The sequence below is a fragment of the Cupressus sempervirens genome, chromosome 9 (genome assembly GCF_028749045.1).
Source record: "Cupressus sempervirens isolate cs-2001-9-10 chromosome 9, ASM2874904v1, whole genome shotgun sequence".
NCBI lineage: Eukaryota > Viridiplantae > Streptophyta > Pinopsida > Cupressales > Cupressaceae > Cupressus > Cupressus sempervirens.
The window spans coordinates 539,947,056-539,959,335 of NC_143126.1; the positions used below are offsets into that span (position 1 = coordinate 539,947,056).

Sequence of the window (12,280 nt, forward strand, 5' to 3'; positions counted from 1 at the left end):
TGACAGCTAAAATTTTCAATTTGAGCTCAAAACTCAAAAGAGATAAGACTATGTTACTATGTTCTTTTTCAAGATAAAAGTACGCTTGATAACTACAACAACAAAGACTAAGGCTCATCTCATTTTAGTGATGTTAGTGGGATGTATATTATATTTGATAGGAATAGTTATTAGTAATGAACATAGCGTGGATATTACACAGCTCTCAACCAAGTTGAATCTTGTCAGAATTCTATTCAAGTTAAAAAGAATAACAAAAAAATAATATTCCTAGCTTTTAATGGGTCTTGTATTAATGTGAGAAGATTAATAAACTATTTTCTAAATACCATTTTTTCCCAACAAAATCTTAATTATATAATTTAGTGGAATATATGCTATCTCAATATCATCCAACTAACATGTTTCAATGTGCATGTAAATCTTATTTGACTTTTATCTACGACATTCTCATGCTCATGGTTACATGTTAAATACTCAGATATATGTATTATTGAATGTGTGACCTCATGGGAAGATTTGGCTTTGTTAGAATCACCTAAACATGCAATAATTGCTTAAGTGTTCCATTCATTTTGATGATATATGGGTTCTTGTGAGCCACTACTCATGAAACATGGGTCAATTAGTTCGACTCAAAACCTACATAGTTGAATCATATCTTTGAAGCTACTTGACAAAAAATGCTATGGAAAAAATATCCTACTTATCAGTTGATGAGATCAAGGAGCTTTCTAATGAATGATTCCTAACGAACAAAATTTGCTTAAGACTTTTCCTTCTATACTCTTCTTTATGTAATATGAAGCTTCATTTATGATTTTCAATCCTTCTGTATATACAATTGAAAAAATATTTCAACAAATGTACAATGTCTGAACCTTTAAAGAGGTTACTCATGTATAGTCTATTCTATATAAAATATTAATTCAATGCTAACAATTAAAAAATTTCCTTGAATTTGACATCTCTTCAATTTTTCTTTTCTAATAAAACTTATCGGCGTACCCTTTGCACCTCTTTCTGGTGCAAGTGCTAGTTTTATTTGGTAAAAGAAAACAAGGAAACACCAGAAATTGGGTCAGTTATGGCAACAAGAGGAATAAAAGAGATTTTTGGCAAAAGAAAGGCAAGGGTGACTAGGAGTGGAGAGTGGGGTGTGTGGAAGTAGGGAAGGGTTCTTGGTGAAAAAAGCGTACAGTATCTGCTGGAAAAATTTGGAAAGGAAGGGAGGGGAAAGATTGGAGGTAGCTGGAGAATAACCGCTCTGGAGAAGGACTGCACAAACTCGATAACAGGTTCCTTGTGAATTTCTCTTTCAACTCTCAAAGTGGTGGAATGTTGGTTGTGGTGGAATGTTGGTTGCTATTGGTATTTGGTTCATTGTGATTCCAGTTTGATTAGTAAGGGTAATTTTAAAACCTATAGAACCCATTGTTGTCATTAACCGTGGTGGTCACATCCAGACATCTTCTATTGTTTTATCTGTCTGCTAGAGGATTTTGTGGCTTATTAGCCTTGTAATTGCCACGGGTATCTTTAAATGCCAATCATATCATTCTCTTTTGCAGAACAGTAGAGTTGTAATACCATACAGGTTGTCAAATGCCGCACTTCCTTGGGCATCTTATTCCTCTGCTCTATACAGCAAAAGTATTGTGGTTTAGGAAACCTACTGGCTCCTTAGTATACCCAAAAGAAAAACATAGATGGTTTGATGATGTTTAGCTGTTTGTAAATTATATCCTTTTTAAATGACGTCTTCACCCAATGACATACAATTGCTCGCTACTATATTATTTTACATGTGAACAAGCTGTGAACCAATGGAATAGGTAAAACGATATGATGCTTTGAAGCTGAAATGCCCTTGCAGCCTGTTAAGATGTAAGGAAACTTTACTTTTGTGCTTTAAGCATTTCCGATTCAAAGTTGATACTTGCTAGGTAATGTAACAGCCAAGGAAGTTGATTTGCCTGCAATACTTCTTTTGTTTCATAATCCTAGGATGATTAACCTAGTGGTTAATTAAGAGGAAACTTCTTCTTTTTTCCGAAACTAACACAGATTTGGACCATGCCGTAGAACGGAAAGCGGAAAGATGACCAGCAAAAACTTAAGTAAGATTAAGCAAACTGAATCCACATCATTCTTATACCTGTTTGAGCCAAGTAAAAGGAGTAGAACTAGGGAAAGGAAGATTGATGTACGACTCTTTATTACTTAATGCTTAATGAGTTCATGCATTGTTAGATGTGTATTTTTTTTAAATTATGTAAAATTGGATTAATTATGAATGAGTTCATGCATATGTAGAACATTCTGTATGCAAACAGCTATAGGATGATGTAGTCATTTCGAACTTTGGTGTATATTATAAGCTTGATTGAGATATCTTTAATTTAGCAACCTGTAGAAGCACATGGTAAATAGAGGACTATTCTAAACATAAACATTTGGATTGAGGCTGAAATAGATTTAGGACACCTAGTTCTTTCCAATTATCCTTGGATTAAACCATCATCTCAACTAGAATGAGGGCCTTAAAGCTTCTTGTATTGATCTCAAGAGTATCAATACAGCAATTACTTTTTCTGAAACTGCTGATGCTGAACTATCAGTTGTTAATTACCTTATTGTTAGTTTAAAAGCTAATACAGCAACTCTGAATTGAGAAATTGTGGCATGGATACCTTCTTGAAATTGCTGATGCCAATCTATTAAGTAGAAGTTACTAATAGAACTGGGTCTTTTTCCTGAATGCTGATTTGACTAAAGTCTTCTGTGTTTTATCCATTCCTACTCTTAAGACAATTCAAGTTCATAAATTACTTTATGCTGAATATGATCATGTAGCTTTAGAGATAGATGGTTATTAACTGCTGAAGGTCTGAGTGTTGATGTTTAATTCTTTATGGAAGGCTGTAATGTGGCATTAGGGAGGGTGGGGATGGATGCAATATGTTTTGCTTCTCTCAACCTATCAGAATTCTGAGACTAGGATTTTTTATGTTTTGTTTCATTCTCAGTATTCTTGACAAAATTAGTGCTTGGCCAAGTTATTATTTTTGCATTTAAATATGTTGTTTAGTGACAGGTAGCATATGTGTGTGACCATGCTTACTTTCATTTTTGCATATGGGTAGAAATGCATTTGTTACATGTGGGTAGATATGTTACAGTTTTTCTTTTCTTTCCCTGCCACATTCCGTGATTAAGCTGCTAGAAACATGGATGCATGTAGTATGTTTCACGGCTGCACCGGATCCATCCAATCCATCTTGTTCCAGGAAGCTAGGCTTCTCATGCCAAGGTCGGCATATTCTTCATGTCAAGAAGAATGCTGGAGGAGTAAAACACTCTATGGTTGGTGAGGTAAAAGCCCTGGCTTTGGAGACTGGATACACTTACAGAACACCTGTCAAATTTCAAATTCTTTTTTAGGATCATGTATCTTCATCTTGGCAATGATGTACGGTATCAACAATTGTTGTAAATTTTGATTATCATATACTGTAAACTTAAAGTTTGGTAATGTGCTATTGTTCATGTACATGATGGATATATAATGTTCATACATTGTAATTCAACTCCATTGATAATATTCTTGCAATGAAATCAGCAGTTTAATGTTATGCTGAATTTTTTTGGTAAACTTATTGTATTTTTTTTTGTTAATGGTTAACAAATGAAAATTGACTATTCAACTCTGATTGTGATCGGTTCTTTTCCGCCATTCTTCATTGATGTGTGATGTGGCATTTCTTTCTTAGGACATGGTTCTTACAACCAGAAACACACGAAGGCAAAAGACAAGGCAAAAAATGAAACAAAGACAAGGAAAAACTTAATGAATTGGATGTCATTATAACTATTAAAGCTTAGTTTCTTGTGTACCAAAAGCCTTTACTTGGTTCACTGTTCTGTTTTGGATTTTATCTGCTCTGTCACTTGGTAACAGAGCCAGATAAGAGAAAATATTCCTACTAAAAATATGAGGAAGTGGCATAATATTGCTCCACCGGTATCCTCTCCTAAACATTATGATTGGGCGGCTGTAGCTCAGCAACATTAGAGGGTGCAGCCTGCTAAAGATTTTTCATACCAAGGCAAAGTAGAAATATGTTAATGCGTGATGAAAATGGCTGATATAGTTTTACATCTGGAAAGAAAAAGAGATTGGGTAAGACCAAATCTTATGGAGATCTTCCAAGGGACAATATTCCTCTACTTGTGATGCTGAATTTGCAGACATCGTTCTCTTTACAGAAGACAAAAGAAAAGTCACATTTGGAAATGTGATAAAAACATGAGTTTTGAATCACATTTATAAAACAATCACCTATGCTTCATCATGGCAGAAAAGAGAACGAAAAAACTCAAGAAGATAAAACAAATAGACCATATACACACCTAAGTTTCTGATACGTTTAGTCATTCAAATTATGTGAAAATATAAGAGAACAGGCTTCAGATAGGCCTGCGCCCGTCATTGCTTTTATAGATCCCAAATCAAGTTTGAAATCCAACGATGAGTGTATTCCATCGAAAAGATGAATTGTAAGAGATACCATCGCCAAAATAACTTGGAAGGCATTCTTAGCTTCTAGGATCTATGCACACACCCACATATAGGCCTTTACATACATGCATTCAATTTACAGCCAAAGGTTGATATTTAACAATAATGTAACAATAATTCCTTGATGAAACCTCTACATATGAGCAGTCAAGCCTGACATGTGTGGGAAAATCCTATCTGATCCAATGAATTAGGTATGTTCTTTAATGTTTAGTATAATATATACATACCCTGCTCCTTGTTGCTTCCACGAGAATTGTTGCGCTAGGCTTCAATTATACATTTAACTCTAAATATTGTCATTATAGCTGCAATCATTAATACTATTACGAGAAGACGTTAAGGATGTGAAATGCGTCCTTGTTGATAGAGATGAGTTTTAAAGAGCCAATGTTATTGTTAAAGATATTTATATATATATAATAGATTAATGAAGCCATCCCCCACTGACAAAAACTATTCTTTAATGACACATATATTAGTTTGTCCATGCTGACAATAGTATGTTGATGCAGGAGGAACTCATCCACTTTATCCATATATGTTTTACTCCTTTTTTATTTTCATTCCTTTACAAAAACTAGCGTCTATTAAATATATCTTTAATATAAGACTATGCATAACTTTTCGAGATGTGTCCAACAATGTTGTGTTCCATTATGTAGGAAACTGTGGATTGAATTGCAAACAAGATTGAATTTCTTACAAATTATTCCTTCTACTGATTAAGAATTTTTTAATCAAATATGTAGTTAAACTAATATAACTTTTATACCCATCAAACTATAAAACTATCCTCTCTAATAAATTAGCTTAGATATAGCTTCTACTGGGATAATTATTGCACCTCCTTTTGGTGCAACTGGTACTATAGTTTCTTGTTTAGAAAGGTGAATCTGTTCAAGAGGTTTTAAGTTACCTCTCCTAACCTCTGACCAAGCCGACTCTTAGAGGGAACAAACGTTTCTGTTATACACCTCAAGTATTGGTCTGGTACAGGTATGGGTATAAGTAGAGGATATGATCATACGGGTACATCAGTATAGCAAATATTTTTCCTTTTTTCCTCGACAATAATTATATATCTATTAAAAATTTGAAGGGATATACAGAATTGTAAAACTAAATATATTTGACACTACAATACTTCATCCTTCAAATGTCAATTGATAGTTCAGAACTTCAATATTATGTCATATGCCATATAATATATATGGCTGCACTTCAAGATGTCAAAATGAGAAAAGAGAGAGTGAAGAGAATAAAATGACCTTTGCATTGAGTGAAATGATGCTTTTAGCAGTGTTATAGGACTTTTGGATGGAAACAAATTTAGGAAATGTCTGTTTGGTTTGTTACCTTTTAGCACTGAGCGCCTTTGGGTACCTGGAGGTTCACCCCTGTGCACACCCAGGCATGCCCATGGGTTAACCCATACTCAGATGCACCTGATACGTGTGCAGGACGAATTATGAGCATACCTGGAAACATAGTTGATCTCGATTTAGATGGAAAGCTGTTCTATAAAAGAGGTCTTAATCACCCGAGGATCTCCAGATTCTATGGCTTGGTTGAGAGAAGTAATTTTTTCAATGTTGGGCCCAAAGCCTCAATTTCCTGAGATGTACTTGGCAGGTTGCTTCCTCCCAAAGTGAGCTAGTACAAATTAGTCTCAATAAGATGTCTACTCAGATCGAATCTCTTGGAGGAAAGAGATGATCTAATGAAGCCCATGTCAACTATATCTATCTCATTTAAATTTTAAGATCTAACTATTCCTTCTTCCTCGTGTAAACTGCAAAAACAAACTTCAATTACGAAGAATAGTGACTGTAACACGACAATTAGACCTAAAAAGTATGCTTGCAGTTGCTATTAAAACAAGCATAATACCGAAAACTGCTTATTGCATGTAAACTAACCTATCTACAAACCAGAGATAATTTCATTTTGTTTCTATACCATGAGTATAATTAAATACCTGCAAATAAAAGATCCGTTCTGTACAGCAACCTATAGTATGTTAGTGTGATCAACATCATGATAAATAGGGTTTCAAAACCCTCTCCTGGTTGAAGAGATTGTAAATTTATAAACAATGCCACTTAGCTGTTTCCATTTACAAATCATATTGCTTTTTCCCTTGACAAAAATACCACAACATAAAACAGTTTATTTGTACAAATAAGCAATTACAATGTAATTATACAATATCATATCCGATTTGAGTTTTGTATTTTAAAGTAAATGCTCATTTTAAATGTCAATATTGATGATTGCACTCTGTACATCAAAAGAAAATCAAATTAACTTGAGAGGTCAAGTTGAATTGGTGAGGACGATGGTAAGTGATATTATCTACAAAACTTGAAATCTCAAATATGAGATTCGATCAGGTTTGATTCAAGAGAATTTTAGCAGAATAAATCCCCCTTTTGTGACAGCTTAGCCAGAAGAAACTTCAAAAATAGGCACGAATCAGAGATGCTGACATGTACATAATGTAGTTGAGTCTATTAGGATAAAAACAGCCAATTCAACCCTGAACCTGGTAAATCTTTGAATGACATAATGTAGTTGAGTCTATTAGGATAAAAATAGCCAATTCAAGCCTCCACCTGGTAAATCTTTGAAGAACATTCAGTGGCCTCTACACCAAATGTAAAGAATTGTTTACAGTACAACTTAATTAATTTAGCTTTAATACATGACCAAATATAAAGAATTGTTTATAGTACTACATAATCAATTTAGCTTTAGTACATGAGCATACACAAATGTCCTGTTTAAATTCACGGTAGAATCATAAAAATTCTTGACAATTAAATGGAAAAAACGGATTGCAGGAAAGTTTAGTTTTAGTGGATATAAGCAAATTACTTGGTAAGATCAATAAAACGCACCTTAAAAACGCTATCTGATACATTTGCAAGTCACCGTTCAATTCAAAGTTAACTTTGATGTGTTAATAAAAGTTCAGGCATTTCAATATCTGCCGTCTTGTCCTTGTATTCTTCATATAACATTTTGACCTTAGGACTGCTGGATAAAAACTTTTCAGTGAAATCCTCCTCACTTTTTCTCAGAATTGTAAAAATACCGGTGGTAAGGTCTTGGGGAGCGTGCAATTTTAGATACTGATACACCTTATACCGTGGCCTCAACCTTTTATCTACACTATAGTTTAATAACAAGGGGTTTTTCACCACAGCAGTTGGTTTTAATCCTATAGTACATGTCAAGAACTTCATGTTCTCCTCTAGCTTACCTACAGAGGAACAAAGGAATCGAGGATGCTTGTCAAGAATTTCTTTGATCTCATGCTCTAGAAGGCCCGCGTTTTCCAAAATCTTCAATTTAGTATTCACTAGGTCAACATCACAGGACGCAATCCCTGGTGCCTTCCTAAGAGCCTCGAATAGTTTATCCTTCGACCCAAAAAACTTGAGCAGGGATAAGATTCTCCGATCAAGAGTTTCATTCAATCTGACATTAAGAATTCTGGGATTGCGGGAGACGAGATTGTTCAAATCTTCTTCAGCTATCCCTAATTTTTTGAAGTATTCAATTTTAGGCTTCAAATAATCATCGACCGAAAAAGTAAGAAGAGATGTGTTTCTGTGAATGGCTTTTTTTATCTGCTTTACAGTGAACCTACAATCTCTGAGCATCTGAAGTACGTGACGGGCTCTATCTGTGGATTTTCTTCTGAAAAGGCCGGGGTCTTTGTTCATCAGTAATGTGATTTCAGAGGAAGAAAAACAGCATTCCTCGAGCAAGAAGTGTTTCATGGCATTATGGCGGCGCTGTCTCTTTTCTTGTATTTGTGGGTTTAAATGTGACTGATTTGCGGAAATGACTTCACATGATATACGCCATGAAAATTTTGACGAGATGAGGACTGTTGATGGATTTCTAACAAAGGCAAAAAGAAAATCACGCGTTGTCAAAGCAATTGAATGCAGAGAAATGGAAAGAAGATGAGATACCAGTGCTGTATGCCGAGTAAAATGAGAAGCCCTAGTTTCATAGGCCGAGCAACAGCGAAACAAACAATCCATTCAAGATAAGCTGGGTTTGCAGTCGGAGCGGGTGTATGAATTATTCTATATTAATAGAGAGAATAACAGCAATAATAATGTTGGGCAACCTCCTTAAATTTGGTATTTTGATTTTTGTTAGGATTTTTCTCTTTTTCATTAGCTCATCATATTTTTGCCAGTGGTTTTTAATTTTCATTCATAAATTTAAGAAAAGTGTAATGCAATGAATGAAAAATGAACAAAATAAAATATTTTTATTACACTTTTAATATTTCTTAAAGATTTATGAAAGTTTCTTCTATGTCCTCTCTCAAATCTTCTAAGAAGAAATGTTCAGAAGTTCTAAGTGATACCAAATCTAATATTCTTTTATAATTTTCAATTGCAACAAGGATGACTCTTTATTGGTGGCTACTTGTAAAGCGTTGAAATGGGACTTTCCCCTTGACATTGTTTTCATCTAAGTTTTTTTAAGCGCACTCGTAACTTTCCAATATAAGCAAAATAAGCATGAAAATAAGAGTTCAAAATTACATATGCAATTTCAAATTGAATATTCTTTCTTTTATTTTAGGCACCTTTTTCATTTTGTCACATATATACCACATGAATCTGCATTTCAAATGTATGTATGCAACATTACATGTTTTCAAAATAGTTAGGGTTTTTGTACAGGGAATTGCGACCTAGGTTTACAAGTTTTGGATGCAGTGGATTGATTGGGCGGGTAAGTAGAAGATGTTCATAAGCCATTGGTACTTTTTTTTTTTTTTGTTTTTTATATTTCATTATGAATATTTAGGGGTGGAACCTAGTCGAAAACCATAATCATAAAACATGCGCAAATTTAAGTCTATTCAAATGTTTCATCAATTTTTAATACAGTTTTATAATTTTATTTATGTTTATCGTATCTCTCGTATAATTTGTCCCAACCCTAAGCTAAATGTTTAAGCTTCAATGTTTCAAGTAAGACAAATGATTAGTGTTGTCGGTGCCCATTTAAAATAGATGAAGCCAAAATATTAGTAGGAAGAATTTGGAGAATTTGCTAAGCATGACTACGCTCTAGAATGTCAATCTTAGAAGCATTTTCAAGTGGGCGAAAACCAATTCCATGAAAAAGTCATTTGGTCTCTCTAATGGAGAAACTATAATTGAAATTCTTGCATTCGTCAGTATGGTGAAAAACATTGTTTGAACAACTTGTCTACACTAGTGGTTACTCAAGTGAATTTGAACGTGATATATTTTGAATCATATACTCAACCACATATATATAGTTCTTGCCAAGTTTTGCAAATTTCTAGAAAGGTAGACACATGACCATTTAAGTAGCTTTCCTAAACTTTTTGATTTTCTTAGAAATTTGTGAAGAAAGTTGAATTTTTAAGCTTTCCACCCCTTTCCATTAAATACACATTAATTATGTTTTTCCTTTTGTATTAGTTGCAAGTTCAATTTTGGGTATCAACCTAAATGCAAGATTATCAAAAGAACCCACTTTAGAGCCTATCAATATAGCCAGAGGCTTTAGTATCCAGATTCAAGAGAAGAAAAAGGATCCAAAACATTCAATAAAATTGTAGGGATCCCAATCAAATTAGCAACTTCAATATATACACAGTTGTTGGTACACCCCTTTTTGATACTACTATGTTTCATGGCTCATACTCTTTTGTACTCTATTTTATTTTATTTTACTTTAATAGTGGTTTTGTAAATTTACCCTAAGCGGGTAGAAATCAGTATCCTCTAAAACTTTTATCTTAGACACATTCAATGGTGCCCTTATCCTTTTTCACAACTCAGCAATCACATAACAATAACCATAATACTTGTAAGTAAAAATAGCTTTGACTAATCTAACTTGCATTAACTATTCAACCATAAGCATAGACTCATAACTCATAACACAAGTATTTGGTCATGCAAAAACCCTTGGTTAGAGGGAAAACTATGGTGGGGATGGTACCCACAACTCCATCGCTACTATAATAAAAGGGTGTCTTATTATGGCTACAATGTCTTTGTCACTTCTGGTGACTTACTCTGTTAAGAGTATACAATCAGATCTTCTAAGATTGACCATCTTCAAAGATTTTGCAACATTTAATTAAGTGTGTGCTTGGTTAAGATATTTTACATAAGAATATTGAATCTACCAACTGTAAAAGGATTTAGTCTACTACAATTATTAGAAAATAATAGTTAGATGATCTATAGAATGCATCTTACTTTGTCATTCAGATCTCTCTTTTGCACAACTATTTATCACCTTGTTGTGCCTGATCTTCAATACATCTTAACTTTGCTTGAATCTTTGATCTTTGATATACTCAATACTTCACTCTCCTGACATAAAAACTCTTCTTGATAGTAGCAACAAAACACCTTTTTCTCACTTAAACAATAACTTTGAAATGTTTTTTTATAGGTCCTTTTATAGTTTTCTTTTCTCTCCTCGATCTTTGACCTAATTAAGGTTTTGGAATTCTCTAGAATACATCACTAATCAAAATCAAAGATCTAGATTAATTTTTGTTCCATACTTTTCCTTTCTTCATTCTCATTAGCCTTTCCTACCTTGAAATCATACAACAATCAATGCACTTTTACCAATAAATCTTTGCTTATATCTGTAGGAATCTTGTTTCCCACTTGGTAATATCGGTACACATAGTTTTGAGTTCCAATTCAAACATTTAAGTGACATGTGTTCCTCTTGGTAGATATATTGTTATTGCTCAGTATAGATGTTGTCGCTCAATGATAACTCTGCTCGATTATATTTAACTTTCTGGTAATATATTTGCTTGGCAAGTATAGAAGTGTTGGAAATCTAATTGAAAAGCTCATTGTTGAAGATCAAAGAGGGAGATTGTTGCAAAGAAAGAAGATTGTTATTAAAAGAATGTTTTCAATCATTGTTTTCTCATTGATGTCAAACCTGCTACTTGTAGGAATGACATTTTCTTATAAGATCCAAGTACTATCACTTAGTTGATTGATGAAGAGGATTTGATCAACAAGATGTAACAAGAACACCTAAGGGAAAGGTTGAGTTATGATGTTGTAATGAAGTGCAAGGATTAGTTAAGATAATGGTTAAATGATGTATTGATAGCATACTCAAAGATACAGAGGTTGGTTACACTTAGAAACATTAGAGGAAGAAGTTGTAACAAGGTTGACTGCAAAGCTTAAACTAAGATCATTAGTGGATGTCGAGCAAGTTTGTTGAAGCCGAGCAAATTTTCAGTTCGAGCCGAGTAACAAAAAATTCTAGTGTGTGCCGAGTAATCTTCAGGTGCTGAGTGAAGATCAGGTGTCGAGCATCAAAGAATTCTTAGTTGGTGTCAAGTGATCTTTAGGTGCCGAGCATTAGGAAAAACATAGTTGATGTCGAGTAACACAGTATGTGCCGAGCACTAGTATTTCAATAGTGCCAAGCTACTGCATTATTTCAAATGATGAAGATTCACCAAATCTAAGCTGACTAGGTGGTTGCCTTGAATTTTGTGAACAAGTTTAAAGATAAGGATGATGAGCTAGTGGCACAAAAATCTATGTAAACTATTTTTGGGAAAATTCTAAAGGATTATTTAAGAAGTTTCTAGAGGAAACAAAATATGGGTTAGATGCAATGAATCCT

At 33.8% G+C, this 12,280-nt stretch overlaps 1 protein-coding gene and 1 long non-coding RNA gene across 3 annotated transcripts; one reads left to right on the forward strand and one right to left on the reverse strand.

Moving 5' to 3' along the window:
- The first annotated feature begins 1,017 nt into the window (after window positions 1-1,017).
- LOC149539752 (uncharacterized) lies at window positions 1,018-3,635 on the forward strand. 2 transcript variants are annotated; one of them, XR_016356299.1, is made up of 3 exons: window positions 1,018-1,887; window positions 2,068-2,120; window positions 3,245-3,635. It is a non-coding gene; the product is annotated as an uncharacterized LOC149539752 (long non-coding RNA). The 2 variants fall into 2 exon arrangements; XR_016356300.1 differs by having other exon boundaries at window positions 2,086-2,120.
- Window positions 3,636-7,450: 3,815 nt separating this feature from the next.
- On the reverse strand, window positions 7,451-8,704 carry LOC149539753 (transcription termination factor MTERF15, mitochondrial-like). The gene has a single exon (XM_089800955.1). The coding sequence runs from the start codon at window positions 8,641-8,643 to the stop codon at window positions 7,534-7,536; it is 1,110 nt and encodes a 369-aa protein (XP_089657081.1). The 5' UTR covers window positions 8,644-8,704; the 3' UTR covers window positions 7,451-7,533.
- Between the last annotated feature and the right edge of the window lie 3,576 nt (window positions 8,705-12,280).